A 21,281-nucleotide genomic window follows, 5' to 3' on the forward strand; every position below is an offset into this window, starting at 1 on the left:
CAAGGAATGTCCAGTTGAGTAGCGTTTCCAGCAAAGTCAAACGTCTAAAAAGCAAAAACTCTCCTCAAAGTCTTTCTCTACAAAAAAGCACTTTACAATAAAATGTACAAAAAATATAACACTGTTTATAATCAAGTCTTCGTAACAGAACAGGCTGACCTGTACCCATAGAATTGTGCAAACACATTATTTAGCTACTAACTGTAAAACAAGGTGTTTTATACTGGCAAGACATACCCTTTGGTCGTTTAACGCAATACCGTACTGCACACTGCCAGTAAATCCTGATACCTGTGGATTATTTCAAGCTTATATATGGGGAAAACTCACTAAACCTGCCTGGGTCACATTTTACACTCAAATTAAGGAGAAAAAAAATTAATTATATATTCCACAAAAATTATATTTTTTCTTTTTTATTATTTTGGGTTTTTCTTTTAATGCATCAATTATGCACTGGTAATTAATTTTTTTTTTATTAGAATTAATTACAGTAATAAGAACTGGTTGGGGAAATGTGCTTCATTTTCATAAAGATTTAACTACTTTGTAAATTAAAACGGCAAGTAAGTTTCTTGTATTTTAAGCAATACACTATTTCTTTTTCTCAAAGAAACTTTGGGGTAAAAATATGACTTTTACCGGATTCGTGAGTTTCACCCATGCAACCTTGCATAGTTCCCCAGAGACAAAAATCCTGCAAAGCAAAGCGCAAGCAAAATAAAATCTTGCTGTAAAAGCTTCTCTTCAGGTGCAGGCAACTTGTAGGCGAAATTTTGGAAAATGAAAATATACAAGCATTCAGAGTCTTTGAAGAGTTTCAAATGCAGTTTGCATGTGCCCTTTTGAAAATACACTAAGGCAGCTTTTGATTTTGAGAGATACCAACATTTTTTTTTTTTTTTTTTTTTTTCGGAAATACCACTTAGGTGTAAAGACTTAGAGCTACACGACCCATGTTTCCCTACCTACAGTAGATTGTCTGTTCTGCCTCTTAGGTTTGAAAAGATAGCTTGCCAGTGTCACTCTCGTTTTACAGCATTCTCCATAGTGCAAATGTGTAATTATTATTAATAGTTTCCTTTACTGCATGGAGTCTCGTCTTTAATGGCAGCTGACTTTCCACAGCAACACTGGCACCAGACGTCATCTGTGTTCATGTTCATGGCTTTGTTCACAATTAGAGCCCATCTGACGGGATATTGAGCGCCGCCGGACAAGAAACACGCTCTGCTATCTGTGATCGTTCCCGCCAATCGCCTTTGGCTGCACTCTGATTGCATCTTATTATGAGCTTGGTTTGTGTTAACAGCAGAGCAAGTGTGCTGGGCATTATTCTTCTTATTATTATTATTATTACAAAAATGACCCCGGGGGTCTGCGACCATTTCGAAACGAAGCTCTTCCAGTGTATTATGAAACAGAAGGAAAACATTCACATTGTGATGGGCTGATGATGATAACAACATCACCACCGTCTGGTGTTTCCCACCCTGTCTTACCCTGATGGGCCGCTCAATGACTCGGTGCTTTTACTGTCCCTGTCGACATCACTTCGAAAATTGATACCGCAGGCTACGACGCAACAGCTTGTGTTTGGTAAAACCACCAAGCCCTTGTATTTCTGATATTAGGGAGTGGAAGAAACTAGATTTGCTCTTTAACAATTCATACATACACTTATAGCGCGTTTCCAGCAACACTAAAGCAGTCAACAGGAAGAGTCCGTTGAAAAATGATGCCATGGAGGACTTCGTATGTTCTCACATCATGCTTTTCCGGTGGTTTGCTTGTTGAGGGCTGTTTAGTTTGCCATTCTGTGGAGGACTGTGTGTGACGGAAGAGGCGGAGTCAAGCTGCTTGTACAAGGCTCTGAGTTCTTTCACTTCCTCCAGCACGTCCCGAGCCTGTCCCCAAGTGGACGCCGCCTCTTCCAGAAGCTTCTCCGCCTCCATGCGCTGACCGTCCGGACTGGAGCTCTTCCCAGCCGGCGAACCCTTCCCTTGCCTTGCACCCGTACCTCCGTCAGCAGCTCCTGAGTTCTTTCTAGCTTCTGGGTGATGAGATCCTGGAGCTGGCTGATGGGCTGCACGGGCGCCGAGGTGGAGCAGTGAGGGAGCGCTCGCGTCTCGTAGTGCGTCAGGATCTCATCCATGGAAGCACAGCGGTTCTTGTCAGTTGTGGACGTTTTTTTGCGGAGCTGCGGCGTCCTGTGGTTCTCTGACCAGTCGAAGGTGCTCTCGCTTTTTCGCGGCAAACTCTGGGACTTTCCAGGGGTCTCGTTACAGGTTGAGAGCTTTGAGGTGTCTGCGATGGAGGAATCTGGGGTGCGATCAGAAGCAGCTTTATCGAGGGTATCCTCGTTAGGGTCCTGACCCTGTGAGGAGGGGACATCTTCTTCTTGGATCAGGTCAAGAGTCAGCATGCCATCAGAGTTTGTGGTGGAAGCCTGAAAAATGTGGGGTGATTTTAGTTTTTCTGCATGGTTTTATTCATTGTGATGACAACTGAAATTAAATAGTGCGATAATTGCAATTACTCGCATTTTAAAATAAAAGTTGTTTACATAATATATGTGTGCAGCGTTTATTTTTATTGTGTATAAAAACAGAAAATATAGAAAGATGTTATGTTTATATACTAAAAATATTTTTATATATAAATTATACAAATTATATGAATATAAGTACATGTAAATATTTTAAATATATACTCTATATGTGTGTATTTATATATCCATAATATACACAGTACACACACATATATAAAGAGAAATATTTATTTTGGATGCGATTAATCACGCACTAAATTATATTTAAAGGTGAAGAGTGTAAGTCCTGCCACGTTGTTTGTTCTTCAAGCATACCTTTCTTAAAAATGTAAAATCAATCTGACCAACATAGATAAGTTACTGTAAATGTAAATTTATGGTCTTAGTAGAATTAGTAAAAATAGGTTTCAAAATTGCAAACTGATTATTACCGTTTTGCTGTGTATGCCATCATCTACCAGCAAAAAGGTTTTTTAGTTCTTTGAGCTCTTTGTGTAATTTTAATTCATGCATCATTTTTATACTGTAAACTGTAAATTTTTTTCATAAAGTTTAACATTTAATCAAAAAACATAAATTACAAAAAAGATTGATAATAATAAATGATATATTTAAAATAGTATAACAAATGTAATATTTAAACATGAATAATATTAGTAAATATTGTAATATTAAACATATAAAGTATTGAAAATAAAATTCTAACCTAATTTTGTAAAATGTATATAAAAATTGTGAGTTTTGTTTGTTTTTAGTTTTAATGAAAACAAGTAGGGCAAGTAGAAATCTGAACTGGCCTGACCTGGAAAGCAGAAAGATTCTTATAGTTTGACCCTAAATTGAGCTAAAAGTATTAGAGAGGAAGTATTTTATCAATAAAATCTGATAAACTACACACTTTGTTACCTTAAAGGACTGCTTCACATGTATCATTCAAGGCTTTTGCTAAAACAGCATTCATATTTAATGAGATATTCAGAGCAAATGGACTGCTTACTACTGCCATGATGTGCCCGCGGGTGGGCAGACGGCGAGTATGGGGTATCTTAGCTCTGTCACGCGTCGGATGGGCCAACAAGCTGTCCTCTTCCACTGTCACCTAAACGGGGTCAGACAAAAAAGAACTGGAATGAAGCCCAACTGAACAAATCAGTCACATAGAAACTCATGTCTCACGCAAGCCTGCAGGAAGAGAGCCAGTATATTGATCGACTTGTCATTGGGTCTGTTTATTATTTGTATTTGATGAACAAATAATGACACAAACATCTCGGCAGAATGGACCAATGTTTAGTTCTGGGCAAAAATGATCTGAGAATAATGTGAGAATTTGTCATTGCAGCCTGTTGTTCACGAGAAAGCTTATGCTGTAAATGCTAAAATCCAAGACTCTGTGTTCTGAGATGGCTTTTGTTTGTTGGCCAGGAGCGTTTGGCTAATCTCACTGTGTTTTCTCAGGATTTATCTACTAAGGGAGGGGTGGTAAACAACAAAAATATTGGTTTAAAAGATTTTCTTTGTTGCGTATAATAGCTGTATTTTGACTTGACTGTATTATGTCTTGAGCTTTTAACATAAACTCATTAATTGTGTAAACAATTTGTTCTGAAGGGTTAAAATATAATGTGTTACTCTCATTGCTTTATTTGTGCTACAAACAGGAATGATCTCGCATTAAAAAATCACTCTCATGCCAACCAACCGACAACACGGGTGACCAACATAGTGACTATTTCCTGTACCCTATTTCTACCCTCTGTGGTGTGGTGAGTTTCACAGAAGGTTAAAAATATCTCAAATGTTCTTGTGTTTTTGTGCATTGTGTTGTTTGTGGCTTGTGAATGCATATATTTTCAGTGTCTAGTCACCAAACCTGCCTACACATTTCTCATACTTGTAACATGCTGCAGTGCTTGGCAACAGATAAGCAGCGCGCCGGCAAACTATAATTTGCAAAACCAAACCATGCATATCAGAAAAAGAATATGGCCGATGCTGATTTTTCAAATGCTATGATTGATAACTCTTTTTGATATATGTGTTTTCATTGATGAGTGGAAAATAATGCAGACCTATCGTCTTTATACTGTAGATGTTGGCGAGTAATCCCGGTGTGCAACTGGTTTCTCTGTTACTAATCGAGTTTAGCGGTCTAAATAACTGTTAGTGAAATAATCCCAAGTGAATAATTCTAGAATCAATTCAAAATCAAATAGAATGAAAAGCTAGAGTCAACAGAAATTTGGAAAACGGAAAGATATTGTTGAAAACACTGCTATTTTGTCAGCTCAGCAACAGTACAATCTATTGAACATGCCGTATTTCTAACCCTCACGGGCTCATTTTCATTCCTGCCGGAAATGAAATATGGTGCTTCCCTCACTTAGGTCTGGTGGAATTGAATTGACTTAAAAAATATGCAAATGCAAAAGACCCTTTTATCGTTATTAGTTCTTTCTTCATTAGCAGTATTAATGATATTGTTTTATCTATATTACTGTTTTTATAACTTAATGTATTTAAAAAAAAATAGCGTTTAGGTCCTGTCGTGGTAATGTGAAACTAGTAGTATTGTATGAGCTACTGAAATGTTAGTACCGTGACAACCCCAAAAAGAATTATGTGTATCGTTCTCTTATTTTTAAATTGGTACACTGAACAGCTATAACCACAGTCTAGTAAGCTTCAACAGAAGAACTGAACGTAACCGGCTGTTATCGAGTGCTGACTCGTTGGTTTCCTCTTCTGTTGATTGGTATGAGAGATCTCGCCTATTAAACTAGATGTAGGGTATGAATCACACCGCAATGACATGTGAAAAGGAAAGCACATGGTCTCTCTGGTTTATTGAAATGAATATCTAGTACACTGGGTGTGCTGTGTCGTAGTCAGCCTACTTGAAACGCCTGTGTGTATGTTTACGGCACCAAACAATGAAACGTGGAGGACGCCGACAACACGGCCAGAATAAATCGTATTCATTATCGGAAGCTGAAGGTGAAGATAGGCTCTGATCTGGCTGCTTTAACGCTGAAAGTCGTGACTGCCGTCTATTTTTGGCGGAGTGATTCATTTTCTCCCACTGTGTGCCGAGCGTGATTATAGACCCGCTTTTAAATTGAGCAAATCCCTTCGCAAACAAACTGTGAAAAGATCAGGGAATGAGAGGGCAGGAAACTTTGCGATTAGAAGTTTTCATAAAAGCGACTCCTCTGAGGACCTGTGAATGACAATCTGCGATTTCACATTTTTGGAAGAAATTGGAGTGGTGCTTGACTATGCTAATCGCTGCTAGGGAGTTCTGAGGTTCTGGTGTTGGGAGTTGTGGGAGGTTGTTTAAACATTGCATGTAATTCCTACGGTGTTCAGTTGTTGCTATGCTAGAGATTTTGGGATGGTCGCTTAAAGGAATGGTTCACCTAAAAATGAAAATAACCCCATACTTTAGTCACCCAGAAGCCATCCTAGATGTTTATGACTTTTTTTTTTCACAGTGTAAAAAATGTATCCTGGCTCTTCCATTCTCTGTAGTGCGGGTGGATAGCGGCCATTATTTTGAAGCTCCGTAATTGTATATCCAAAAGTACTGTGACATGTCCTCTGAAGCAGATCTTTGGGGTTTTTGTAACAAAGGTATTTATAGTTTTAAAATTATAATGCTAGTAGCATCATAGTTCGTACGCCCGTCAGAAACTAGAAAACTAGAAATATTTTAGTTACAAAAAGACATGTGATAACGAAGGCATGTAGGTTAGTTTTATGTGGATATATCTGATTCAAAGGAGCATTACCTATCAAAATAATAGTATTATCAAGCTTGGAAGAGCCAGGGTAAATAAAAAAAAAAAACTGTGGTCGTCTGAAAGAAGAAAGTCATATACATCTAGGATGGCTTCGGGATGAGTAAAATATGGGGTAATTTTTTTTGGGTGTAAACTATTCCTTTATATCCTTAACCCTGCATTTAGCTAATTAATGGAGGTGTACAAAATACGTTTGGCCGGTCAATGCATTGCTAACTTAAAGATATGGAAATGTCTTGCTTACCTCATCCAATATGCGATTCTTGGCCCTGGTGATGGCTCCATTTAGTGCATTGATCCATGACTCCTTCTCTTCTGGACTGACAGCCAGAAACACCAGATTCGGGACCTGCGTGTGACAGAAGATGGAAACTTTAATATAGTGTGCAGCTGCTTGGAAAGACCAATAATCCAAGCACAGACCAGGTTATAGAGCAAACACAGTTTGATGTATGACCAATATGCCCTGAACCCTGCTGGCTTTTCATTTTACACCTACACACGTGGTGAAAATTCCTTCAGTCTTGTGCTGGGCGGACACAAACATGTAGTGAGCCAAGCATAAATGAGCAGGTACGGCCATATGGCTCTGTCTCTATGGACAGCTGATGCAGCAACAGCGTGAGGCAAAAACCACCATATTAGGCAGCAACACTGCAAGCCTTCCAAACACAGTCTGCTGGAGCCGTGACAGGCGGCCCTTCTGTTGATGCTGCAGCTGTGTAGATAAGACACTGCTATGCGCCCCATGCTATGCATTTGTAGTGTTGTTGACAAATCACTTTGACCATTAAAGGGGACATATCGTGGGAAACCAAAAAACATCTTGTCTGTTTGATTGCTGCGGTCTTTATTTAATTATTAATTATATATTTAAAAAAAAAATCATGATTTTGTTCAACACAAATACATTCAATTGTTCAAAAATGACAAATTTTTAATGTAACGAATGTTTACTATTTCAAAGAATTCTGAACAAAAATATTTCACGTTTTCACAAAAACATTAAACGGCAAAACACTGATAATGGGCGATATGGCAAAAAATATATCAAGATTTTTTTTTTTTTTAATAAATATCAAGGATCACGATTCTTTGTCATGTCGGTTTTACTATTTTGCGAGTTGTCTGACCATTACAGACAAACTAATTTCCCTATTATTAAGATAAAGCCTTACAAGGAAACAAAATATAACAAAGAATGGCATACATTTAGACCAAAGTAGACAAAGATAAAAATATTTCTTTATTTTATCTTTGTTATTAAAAAATAAGAATAATGATGCACGTTATAAATGCACATAATATAAAAAATAATAGTGTTTTATTGTCGGGTACAATAGGTATATTTTTTTATTTGTCAAAAAATAAAAGGTAACACTTTAGAACACTTGATAACTATTAACTATGACTTTTCCCTTAGATTCTTTTTTTTTGTTGCTTAAGGTAGTTGTTAAGTCTAGGTATAGGGTAGAATTAGGGATGGAGAATAAGGTCATGTAGAATAAGACATTAATATGTCATTAATTTGCACTAATAAATGGCTAATATTCTAGAAATATGCTAATAAGCTACTAATATGTGTAACTATAAAATTAAGTGTAACCAAATAAAATACCATATAGATTGATTCTTGTTAAATCAACAGTTTTTAGAGTAGTGAGTCATTTTTCTTTGTGTTTTGTTTCATTCATGGTAAAGATATAGTTCTGTCATCTGTCAATAGTGTTGTTGTTGTTGTTTTTTTTTACAATCATTTACTCACTCAAAAGAACTCACTTCTGCAGAACATAAATGCTACTTAGAAAAAAAAACATTTAACATTTATGTGAACATTTGTGTTAACATTAATGTGAATGTATGTGGCGATGCACAGAATATAGAGACTTATTGAACACCCCTACATCACAGAAATAAACTACATTTTAAAATATATAAAAATAGAAAACAGTTATTTTTAAATGTAAAAATGTTACTGGTTTAACTGCATTTTTGATTAAATAAACTACATAATCAAGATTTTTTTAAACATTGTTTGTGCACTGGTTGTGCCTGATGCAAAACCAGACATTCTGGTGCATTGTTATGTGATTTCAGAATGTTTTTAGTGTGTTGCTATGTGTTTTGGTTGGTTGCTAGGTGAAATTCTTACAACAGCGAAAATTGTTTAAATGTTATTTAAAAGAAAACTTGCTTCATAGCTGGATATCAGGGGGTTAAACTTAATGCTAGAAATATGTAGAAGATGATTTCTTTAATGTATGAATTCCTTGGTATGAAAATTAGTTTTTTAAAGGTGCAAAAAAAGAGGCAGGTAAAAGAAAAGAGCAGAACGATGATGACTTTCATGTATTAGGGTGTCTCCCCTGTTGAGCTGCATATGGAACAGCTGTTGTATGTGGGGCAGAGGGACTTATTAACCATGTAGTGCCTTGTTTCTGTGCGTTTGGGAGGGAGTATGGCTGCTGCTGGATTTTCCTAAGACCCTCCATGTTTGTTTCCTGGGGATTAACCCCTGTCTCGGTGCTGGATTTTAAAGGATTGGTCAGACGTAACGCCTAATGTTTCATCAGAAATGCTAAAAATGTGCTCTAGACAAGAGTCTAGACATCCAGAAAAAGCTTTAAATCTACATAACTAATGCAGACTGTGACAAAAAAAATTATATGTAAAAAAAGTTTCATTTTCCAATTGCAAATTGGAATCGAATTGCAAAAGTGATTTTTGTTTGTCTACAGATTCTTCCTTACTCTTACAATAAGTTGAGCCAGGAAAACTGAATTGAAAATGCCTTCTATATTCCTAAATTTGTACTGATTTTTAATTGGGGAAAAGGTTCAAGAAGCCTCAAAATTTGTGGGTTTATGGATGGATGGATAGAGAGATAACTTTAATTAAGCATTAATTGCAGGCAGAATTAACAGAAAAAAACTATAAACAATAACATAAATAATCACACACTTTGCCTTTAAGAAATAAGAAGCCTTAACACAATTGGTAAGATGTACTATTTGCATTGGTCTAAAGGATGCAGGATATTCATGGCGGCCCGTGGTGCACTAGTGAAAGCAATAAGCTGAGCTGTTCTTACCCAAAGCCAATTACTCAGGATAGGATGACTACAGAGGTCGGTCCAAGTTTGTGCTTAGAAACCAGCATGCCAACTATGCTGGAGTACAATTTATTGTCTAATATTTTCTTGGAGACTTTAGACTTAATAGCTGTGTTCACACAGTGAGTTTTTGGCATCGAAAACTGGTCTGACTCTTGAACTGGTATGTGTTCCAAATTACAAAAGCAGTTTGATTACATTCTGTATGAAAGAATAACCAGCTGAAACCCCATTTTTTATTGTTGTTTAATTTCTTTTGCTCTAAAATATATTTGACTGTATGTAGAGAGACACAGATCTTTGAGTTGTGCAACAGGTCTCACAGCATGACTGCAAACTGACTAATGAAGCAGCCCAGCAGCGCTCTAGCGCTGACTGAGACATAAAGCCATTAGCCATTATTCTCTGCTGTGAACCCCAACTTCCTGTAGAGACTGACCGTGTTGCCTGGCTGTCGTGAACGCAGAAGCGTGAACTTGCTGTGATTCTTTTTGCTCCTGCTTTTGGCCTTGCGCAGTTCTTCAGACCTCTCGTAGTCGGTTAGATCCACCACCTCCTGGATTTTCTTCTCATCTTTGACCTGTAGAAAAGTACAGATTTGGTTTTACTGCTGTGCTTTCAATTTGTTCGATTACATAAATCTCAATATTTATGTATTTGTTCTTAAATAAGTTTAAGGAGTGATTTTAGTAGTTAAATTGTTTTTACAAAAAATATTGACTAATACTAATATTAATACTTTACCATTTATACTAATTAACTAATATTTCATTATGAATCATCCATATTATTATCATTATTAAAATCTCTGGATGGGTGGTGGTGCGAGTTTTGTAAACTAGTATGTAGAAATTAGAAAATAAATGTAAATCGCTTAATTATTTCCAACAAAGGCTAATTTAAAATGAACACTTTTAATGCCCAGTATGGAAAAAAACAGCACAGTGTTTGAAAGCTGTTGTTTGATGTGTTTGAGGTCAGTGTTTGGTTTAGTCTAGTTGGTGCGATCACAACAGTTAAGGGCACCTGAAGGACCAATGATACTAACTTTTAACTAGGAGAGACTAGAATAGCTCTAAAATATCATTGGTCCAAACATGGAAGAAGAGAACCTTTTAACCCAGATTCCCAATGAACACCACGGTCTGATTTGCCATCACCTGCCAAACGTTCTCATTAAGTCACAATCAATTTCCATTAGTGCTCTACTAAAGACAAAAACACTGTCTGTGCACGCAAGCACACATCTGGTTGTGTTCTGTACTACAGAGCCGCTCTACAGTGCAGTACTTAAGAGATTGGCATCACACCCAGTGCACTATGGGGTGTCACGACAGGGAATGGCTGTACAAATAGTGCATCTACTGTTCCAGCAGTACAAAGGCAGCAATTAACTGGCAATCTGATCCAATCCTTTTTCCAGGAGAGGACAGTCGAAGCACAGTACACAGTATTTACTCAATACTGGACATTAAGAACTCCTCCTTACAACTAAACTGTTTGGACTTATAATGCACTATAGTGATGAAAATGAGGCATAGAAATCATCTGAAGTTAAAAAAAAAAAAAAAAAGATACCGCATTAAAAATTTGGATATTTCACCTGCATTACATGTAAAACGAACCTGATATATCTGATGACAAATTAGGCACGGTAGTCTGTAATCTGAGATCACAAAGAATATAGAGTACTTTAGTGGTTAAATTCATTGAATGAATGTGAACTACACTACTACTCTTGTAGTTATGCTGAGTGGGTGCAGTCTAATTAAGTGGTTGAATATGAATCTGACACCATGTCTTTACGCTTTATTTGGATTTCATAACATTTAAAGCTGCCTCTTTAAATAAAAACTGGCAGATTCTTGAGCAACGAGCCAATTTTCGTCTTAATGACCTTAACTGCAAATAAAGCAAATAAATCATCTATATTTAAAATTGTTTACATTAAGCTTTAAACAGACTCATCATTTTGCAGAACACACACACACAGTGTGAATAGATCAAAATAGCATCTTAAACAACCAAAAGAAAACTAGAGAAAACTGTTTGCAGAAATCAACAGAAAGAGTGAAGGGACAGAGTACTACTGAGAGAATAATTTTAGATTAGATTAGATTAGATTCAACTTTATTGTCATTACACATGTACAAGTACAAGGTAACGAAATGCAGTTTAGGTCTAACCAGGAGTGCAATAAGCAGCAAGTGCAGGATATAGTTACAAATATAAATAACAAAGATAAATATGTACAAATTAAATTACAGATGAGAAGGGGGAATTTACAGTGATTATGTGTAAGCAATTTACAGATTTACAGAAACAATTTACAATTTACAGTGTAAATTACAATTTACAGAAAAAAATTTCACAGTTTTGCGAGGCCGTCTGATATGTACTCTGTAATCAAGCTACTTTCTGTTATGTAACTAAATCTGTCTGGAGCTGTAAACAATATTTTTGTTGTGCTCGAGGTTACAGAAATGTTTAAGGTTCAAAAAACTTGAGCTCTACAAATAGCATCAGTGGCGTGCTGTTGAGTCCCACAGAAAAAATGTTTTGCCACAAATTTGTGTTTACATCGATGGGCTTATAATGGAAGTCGATGGAGCGTGTTTCTCAAATATTGCCGCAAACTGCTGTTCATAAATGTTTCAGACTGAAACAGGATATTCAAAGAACAAAATGTAGGAAGGAATCAACCGAATCCAGTAAAATGATTAACAATTTTACTTCTCCAATTATGCAGTTTCTTATAAAATTAGTCTCAGGCTCTGAATTTAAATTTCCTCTTGAATTTCCATTGCACACTATTGTTAAAAAGCTTGTGGTCAGCAGCCATTACTCGGTCCTCTGTGTTACACGAGTCAACATTATTTTTGACATCATGCCAGCAGTTCAGAGCTCAACTTAAATTAGCCTCAGGAAAAAAAAAAAGTTTAAGGTTTGCTGTTTTTTGTTCACATGTTCTAACTGCTCAAATGCACCATTCTAGTGTGTATTCGCATTCATGTTATTCAACAAATCAACTAGAGAATTTCCTGTTCAGGTGTCCTTTTGTTTCAGTCTGAGGCCAGGTGGATCATTCAGAGATGAGCGGCAGTCGTTTCGTGTTTCACCCTTTCAAAGGACTGGTCAGGTTCCGTCTGAATGGAATTTCGCTATTCAAATTTATATTTACTTTCTCCATTACCCGGTCTAACCTTTCATAAACATCCATTAGGGTCACAAAACATTACAGCTGAGAGGGTGTATCAGAGAAGCCAAATACCCTGAAGAGGAATCTGAAATGAATACTCCTCTGCAATGTGTCCCATCGGCCCACACATGAAAAATTAATTGCAAAGTGTTTAAGTGGAAATCTCTAAATGGTACGACCAACGCTGCTTTATGATATGAAAGCTGCGGGAAAGATCTTAGGGTTAAGATGTTTGCTTGATCGAGTGAGGGAAGGAAGGGCGAATTACCAACGAAGGACAGTTTGAAGGTGTTACCTCTCTGACTTCTAGCACAGTGGTTTTTTATCTGCTTTAGCTTTTCGTTTGTCAAAAAGTTGTGACAAAACACAGTGCAAAAATGTATTCATATCACTACAAACTGCATTCAAGAAACTGCGAGGTCTTTGACAGAAACAACAAAACATTCGGGAACTGTTTTTCTCTCTTTAAAAGTCCATTTAAAAAAAAAAATGCCCTAAATATTTTTTACTTTAGTTCTTCTGACCACAACAGGCCTGCAGCCGTGTTTGTGTCGTGACCCATCTCTTGAGAGCCAGTTGTACAGTTTATAATTTAAATCCAACAAGCTTCTCATTTTGAACTTCCTGCTGCTATTTTGCAAACTTCTCTTCCAGAGGAAAACCAGCCCGCAACATGGAGGATTTTTTTTCTCTCCCGTCCTTTAAAACAGCTTCCAACTGCAGTAACAATTATCTGACAAAGTGTGACCAAGAGCCCATGTAATACTTTGCAGAACAGAAGAAAACACCTAAAGAAACCAGACGGAGAAGAAATGGTTTGATGACTATACAGGGCACGACATCCTCCGCTGATCTTGCTTTCCAGCAAGTGAGTCAGAGCTGTGCCAGGCCCTGACGTGTGAAATGATTCATCCCTCGATTTCATTTGCGACTCTACTTGTGTAAATGTAGCTGGACGAGCGCACCCCATCACCCAAGAGAACGATGCCGACAGTTGTAAAAAGAAAAATTCACACATTTTTCCTTGAGCATTCGTACATATAATGTATACAATGAAGTTTTCAGACATGTTACTTTTACTATTCCGCTGCGGCATGATCTCATAATTTTAGGAGGTTTTCCGTTTGCACTAATTCACACTGCTTGAATAATTCAGGACATCTGCAGATCTCTTTATTAGGGAGTGCAACGCATATGGCATCTAAACTGAAGTGAGATAAACGGGATGCACAAACTAATTCAGGCGCTTGGCTATTTATGATGCGAAAAAAAACAAAGGTGGAACACTGCAGAGTCGTATTGAACTTGACAAGGCTTCAAGGTTTCTGTTTAGGGTGGAGGCTGATTGTGAGTCACCCAAACAGAAGTACTGTGACTTCTCTACAGATTCAGTGGCATCATTTTAGGCAAAGCAGATGAGCAAAGGGGAAAAGAACATTGTAAAGAGGAACCAGCTGTGGCCATTAAACCCATGTCTACCATATAAAGACTCCAAAAAGCAGAAGAAAAATATAAGATACTTTCAAAATAGTTGAAGAACAAAACTTCCTTATTTGGACTTGAGAGGGTGACAGGCAGATATTGTCTTTTCATGTTGAAGTTCTGGTAGATGCCATTTAGTTTAAGAGGAACAAGCAAAGAACGGAAATAACACCTGGTTAAAGTTTTTATAATCCAGTATTTGTGTGAGAGAAATGCATCAGAGTAAGTGACAGTCCTGGGTGAGTGGGAAAAAGCTCTCCTGGCATCTGTGGACTCTCCCTACATCTGCCACATCAGCGGCCAGGAATCTGACCCCAAACAACACCCGCGTGACATCTGCTCCTGTGAGCTGTCCTGCAAGTGTTTTGCAGGACACATTCTCAGTTTACTGCCACCCTTCAATCTGCTATCATCTGACTTGAATATGTTAATTTGATTTAAGCAGAATCACATACAGGAAGAGGACAGCTGTTGTCATACTTTGGCCCTTAACCCTGCAAATGACTCAAATTTTTGTTGAGTTTGTTAAAGAGGCTTATACTTCTCAAAGCAGTTCATCCACCTTTTTCCTGAAAGCAGAAGTAAGTCCTAGTAAATAACGAGGAAAATAACGATGTGCAGTAAATGGTAAAATTATTTGCACTGCAAACCAGTGTGTTCATTATTATGATAATACATTAAAATAAAATGATAGGACATGGTAATTTTCAGTAACGAGCAGCAAAACAAAATGTTTTGTACAGCTAAAAATACCTGGATGAGGATGAGGCCAGAAGCTCTACTCATAGAATTTTTCCAGAATTCATAAATCGTCCAGTGAAACAACAGACTTCCCTTTGTTGATGTAACCACCTACATCTCCCTGGCATGGCAGCTTGTTTTGCACAGTCGAGTATCACCAAGCAAAATTCCAAAATGTTAGTTGGTAGCCATTAACATGGGCTCTTAGAATATTTCTGCCAGTTTAATTTGTTTGTTGAGGCTAGCAGTAATATTGTAGTAACTATGGTATTTTGGCATAAATTACAGATATGGTAAAAATTTTCTGAAAGCTGCCTACAATTAATTGTTGATACTTTTATGGTACCTTTGAAACTTGAAAGCATAATTCCTATTCACTGAAAGCGCAATTATCAATTATTTTGTGTTTCTGCAGAAATAAATTGTGTGAGTTTGGAACAATATCAGGGGGAGTAAATCATGACAGTGTTTTCATTTTTGGCTGAACTGTCCCTTTAACTCTTGGGAGACTGTAAAAAAAAAAAAATAGTAAGCTCATAAGCCCAGATACCTTATAGCATGTTTTAGAACTATATTTAATTCCTCAAGCTTCAGACCAATATATAAATATGTGGATCATTTTGGCATTTATCTATTAGGAAACATGATACCAAAACAACAGCATAGGATCATTAAAATCTGTTGTCTGTCTAGACAGCTGGAGAGAAACATCTAGTCGACAGCATGATGAAACCTCAGTCTGTTAAGCACTAAAAGGGTCAATCCTCCCTCTGAGCTGTGAGCCAGAGCCCATATGCTGCCTCGGCATTGTTTGATCTGATGCTGAGCACAGCAAACAGTCTTCTGCGTGACCATGACTCAACCTCAATCCTGCTTTCCTTCCCTTCGTCCTCCCACACTGCAGTAAATCAGCCTCGCTCCTGAATAAAGGCCCTTTATTTTCCTATTCCTTCATGCTTGTTGAACTTGTTAAACCTCTCTTTAAACCTTCACTTCATCCAGGCACAATGTCAGGCACATGCTGACAGTATGTGGTGCATAGGATTTGGACAGTCGGCCAAGTGAATGTTTACATGTTTATCTCATCATGTTTGGCCTTTCAGCACATCCGGCTCTAACTCCAGAACTATGTCAGCAATTGGATAAAGGTGTTAACATTGTAAGACAGAGCTCTGTGTACTGTGTACTTTTCAAATCTGGAGGTTTTTTTAGGGTAGACAGTCCAAGCTGCTGTTTTTTACAATGAAGAAGAAAAATGAGCTGTATAGACTACTTTAATGTTTTATGAAGCTTTTTGTTCGCCCTTTTTGGTAGATTGACAGGCCCCGGTTAACATCAACCCTCCCAAACCTCTCCTTTCCAATGAAAAAAACGTACAAGTTCGGGAAAAAATTACACAAGTAAATGATGACAGAGTTTTGATTTTTGCTGAACTTTTATTGTATTTTTTGCTTGTCATCATTTACTCACGTCATGCTTTTCAAAACCCATAAGGTTTCCAGTAATGATAAATAACCACCCCTGCATATGTTTCGCGTAATATAACCTTTATGTTTTACTTGGTTGGGTTTTTGTGAATTATTTGTTAATATTAACAAATGTGAACAACCTGATTCTCTAGTTTTAAAATGAATTGTCACTGACCAATTATACACATGACAGTAATGCAATCAGTAATCCTGAAACACTAACATTTATTATTACCACCATATGCTGAATTGAAAAAGTGACAGTTTGAGTTATGTGTCTCCTAAATTTTTAACTGGAATTGTTTTGTGTGTGCAGTGTGGATTATGCATTTATATATATATATATATATATATATATATATATATATATATATATATATATATATATATATATATATATAGTTTTTCAGAGATGAGGACAATGTGATTCATCTATGCCTTTAAGCAAACTGAGCAGATTTCTTTCTTTTTCACACTGAAAGCAGCACTAAATATCATTATAAGCATGTTACACAATTGATGTAGCATTTCATCAGTCAAGTGAAAGCATTAAAATAAAAAAGGATTTGGCCAAAACTAACCTCTTTTTCAGAAATGTAGAGTTGGTCTCCTTTCAGTATAACAAATCTGTTTTTCCAAATTTCCCTGAAAATCCCTTTGCCACAGAACTTGCGAATCCAGCCAGTTTTGTCGGGCTGCATGGACTGTTGATTGGCGTCCTGAGGGCCCTGTGTTCAGAGAAATTAAAGACACGCCAGTGAGACTTCAGGTTGGTTATGATTACAACTGTCTGCATGTCAAAGCTGGAAAAGCAGGCCTGCGATGCACATTGTGCTGTCTAGGAAGGCAGTGCACTAGGTTATGAGACACAATCATATAGTCTCTAGAGACTGGAGGGAGAGACTTTCTTAAATACCATGTCATTGTCTTTGTCATGTAGATCATATCACATTCCTGGCGCTTACTCGCTTTTCTCACACAGCACAGGCACAATACACACACCAGTGTTTCCTCAACCTTTTACCCGAGCTGGGATCTTGCAGTCTAAACTGAGTGTGATGAAAAAAGGCTGTGTGCGTGCACAATACTGGCGAGAAAATATGTATTTCTACTGCATTGATCTCACAGACAGAGTGATCAATATGCATAATCTGTTTATTATACAGAAAAAGACTTTAACTCGGCTAGTCATGCATATAGTCAGCATGTTTTATTTGAAATTCTCTGCCTGCTGGTCTAGACAGGAAACATTAGAAGTAACATTTATTATGCTTTCTAGTCATTTTAGACAGCAATTTAATCAAGTCATTAATAGTGCATGTTAAGTGCTCAGTTTGTAGTCCCAAAGATAACTAGCATATTTCAAACCGTGGGATCCTTTGGGAGTTTCCTTTTGGGGTTTCAGAATGAATGCTTCAGCGTCTGTGAAATTATACTATAATCATAGAATTAAAAAGAATTGTAAAACTTCTGTTTAATATGCCGGCAGTCTTATTCCGTTTTCTTCAAATTGTAACAGCCTACTGCCTTCTGGTCATAGCAATCGGGTTCTGTTTATTGTGATATGATAATAAATAAGCACTTATTTGAGTTTAAATAGTTTAATGCACGTATAGTATATATTTAAACGTATATAAAATAACTGTACTCCTTTCGGTGTTTTAAGCCCGGTAAGCTGCCTCCCAAAAAAAGGCGTGGGAAAAAATATCATATCGACTTCAAATAAAATATATATCATGTACTGGTGTATCGCAAAAATGTTGTGAACGGCTGTTTTAGTAAAGTGAAGCGTACTTGCTGCAGTGTTCATACTCGTGCACAAAGGCTCGAGGCGCTCCTCATCGACAATAGAGTGGACTGACTCGATGTCTTACCCGCTTTGTTGAACTGTTCTTCTTCATGGCTCAATAAAACGGAGCTTCCCGACTCCCCAGCCGCTATATCCAGATCCTTTCGCGCTCGGTGTGTCGTCTGCAACGAAACAAAATCCCGGCGTGGACTCGAAACGTTGCACTCAAAGGAGAGCTCGGTGTCGATCGAGTCGCTCCCCGTTTGTATCTTACGCCTCCTCTTGTCTATTTACTTCCATTCAGCGTCCTGCTGATTCTCATCCAGTGGCTTTTTCTTTGCGGTCGCGCGGAAGGCTGTGAGAAACGCACTTTCTAGAGCAGCAGACGAGTCTGTGCTGGTGCCATCATCCTCACCGTCGTGTCGTGTGGGTCGATCTCCTGCCGTCATGTGTGTGTCTCTTGTGGAGTTCTGTGAGCTGGAGAACTTATGGCTGTTATGTGTGGTCCCTCTCTCTTTGTCCTCGACAGCTCCACCTATGGACACCACAATGATGTCACTGGAAAGACAGAGGGGGGGACTTGCTGTACCGAAAAGAATGTGCTGTCATTTTACACTTACTATATTATTAATTATTAATGACAGTTAATAATAGTGCAACGGCGTTGTTTTTGTTTATTATTATTATTATTAGATGTTAAAAACTATTACGCTATTCAGGAGTTTTTATTAAGGATTAATACTTACCCCATGATTTCAACATTTGTTAATATTAGCAGTATATTATTTAGTATTCTGTACTGTGGTAAAAATGTAACATTTACTATGACCAAGTCAATTTTAAAGTTTGTTTAGAAATATATATATATATATATATATATATATATATATATATATATATATATATATATATATGTGTGTGTGTGTGTGTGTGTGTGTGTGTGTGTGTGTGTGTGTGTGTGTGTGTGTTTATATTTTTTGATACTTTAATCCTCTTTGATGTAAAATGTGTGATCTGAGCAGTTATGGCTCATGACATGTTTTGATATGCTTGTTTTGGAGCGTTTTCTTCACCTTCACTGTTTTCAGAGCTGTGGTGTTGTTGTTATTTTGCGTTATTATTTATTAGCTTAAATTAAAACATCAGGTAAGAAAAGATGATTTCGATGTTAAAATATAAACGAACTGGCTTTAAAGGAACACTCTTTTTTTTTTTTTTTTTTTTTGAAATAGGCTAATTCTCGAACTTCCCAAGAGATAAGTTGAGTTTTATCGTTTTTGAATCCATTCAGCCGATCTCCGGGTCTGGCGATAGCGCTTTTACCATAGCTTAGCATAGATCATTGAATCCTATTAGACCAGTAGCATCGCGTTCAAAAATTAGTATATTTTTATTTACAAATATTATTAATATTATTATATTTAAAACACTTCTGTAGTTATAGCGGCAGAAAATGAAATGTTGTGATTTCCTAGGTCGATATGATTTGGAACTATACTCTCATTCTGACATAATAATCAAAGAAAGTTTGGCCGCAGCAGGCGCAGTGAGAAGAGAAGAGTCGAGTTTTAAATAGGAAAAATATAGAAACTGGATACTGGTCTCTTTTTTTTTTTTTTTTTTTACTCGATGCTACTGGTCTAATTGGATTGTCAGAATCTAAGATCAGCTAAATAGATTCCAAAACGGTAAAACTCAGCTTATTAACTCTGGAGGAACCTGTTTTCAAAAATAGTGGAGTGTTCCTTTAATACATCACATTAATAAATATGACTGAATCATTCTTACCGTAAACCGTTTCTGTTGACAGAAGTAATCATTTATGGTAGTGTACCATATATATATTATATATTATATTTTAGTGCAATATTGTAGAATTATAAGTGCTACATGGACAATAATTAATCACGATTAATCCAAAATAAATGTTTTTGTGTGCATAATATGTAAAAAGGTTACATTTTACAATAAGTTACTGGCAGCTGAATGCCAGTAAATTACTGTAAAATGGTTACAGTATTGTTACTGCAATTTAATTGACAGTACAATGATGTATTTACAGTCTTATTACCTTATTATTATTATTATTTACAGTATCAGTACTGTAAAGTTTATTTTCATTTATTTTCACATTTTTACCTGTAAAAAATCAATTAAGGTACAGCTCTGTAAACCTTTATTTTTACCCCCACAGCCCTCCAAAAATCACAATAACTCATGAGCTTTAGTTCTGATAATATTATTTTTTATTACAACTAATTAAATTTTTTAATTACAACTCTGTGTTGTTTCAAACGCCTCATTTTCACACGGGATGCCCATAAGCGCTTTATGCCGGTCTGTATTGAAGTCTTTCGTATTATAATACTTTCCTGCGCAATGAAAGATTATTAATAGTCTTTCTTGTACTGTTTTATCTACCACATGTTGCTGCCTTCATTACTGTGTTATACATTTAAAAGAAATGTCTTTTAATTTTATAGTATATACTACTAGTTTATCTTTTGCTGTTAAATGAACCACTAAATAACTTTATAATAGTATTTCTTTCATAGATTACGTATTTTTTTCATTTGTCAGTTTTTCTTGAAATGAAGTTGTCTATATGTGGATTGTGATGAATACAAAAAAAGAGTTATTGATCAGGTCAACACAGAGAAGTAAAGAAATTCTACAAAAGACAAATGCTGGTATCAGATCAGTTCTTAAAAAAATGGTACTGTTGCACCCCTACGTTCAAATAAATACTGTTCTTCTGAATTTTCATTTCATCAGGGAAACCTGGAAAAATTCTACTCACCTGTTTGCAACACAATAATAGTAATAATTACTAATAATAATTTTTCGATCAGCATATTAGAATCATTTCTGAAGATGTAGCACTGAAGACTGAAGTAATGATGCTAAAATTACACTATAAGCAAATACGAAACAGTAAATTTCAAAAATGTATTTTTTGCTTGTATTGTAAAATGTATTATTTGATACTTTGGATTAAATAAGTGCAGACTTGTTGAGCAGAAGAGACTTCTTTCAAAAACGTGAACATATAGATCTTACTGTTCAATATCTTTTGACGGGTAATGTAAATAAAATACAGTAAATAAGTTTGTGGGTTGGTTACATTTCAGTCAT

General features: G+C 36.5%; 1 protein-coding gene across 1 annotated transcript; it reads right to left on the reverse strand.

The window, feature by feature from the left end:
- Nucleotides 1–881: 881 nt before the first annotated feature.
- Nucleotides 882–18,667, reverse strand: plekho1b (pleckstrin homology domain containing, family O member 1b). Its single transcript, XM_043261382.1, is given in 7 exon segments — nt 882–2,005; nt 2,008–2,449; nt 3,549–3,650; nt 6,599–6,703; nt 9,906–10,046; nt 16,939–17,085; nt 18,232–18,667. Coding segments are annotated over 7 exon segments (1,206 nt in total). The 5' UTR covers nt 18,259–18,667; the 3' UTR covers nt 882–1,763.
- Nucleotides 18,668–21,281: the final 2,614 nt, after the last annotated feature.

Source organism: Puntigrus tetrazona, chromosome 16 (genome assembly GCF_018831695.1).
Source record: "Puntigrus tetrazona isolate hp1 chromosome 16, ASM1883169v1, whole genome shotgun sequence".
Classification (NCBI taxonomy): domain Eukaryota; kingdom Metazoa; phylum Chordata; class Actinopteri; order Cypriniformes; family Cyprinidae; genus Puntigrus; species Puntigrus tetrazona.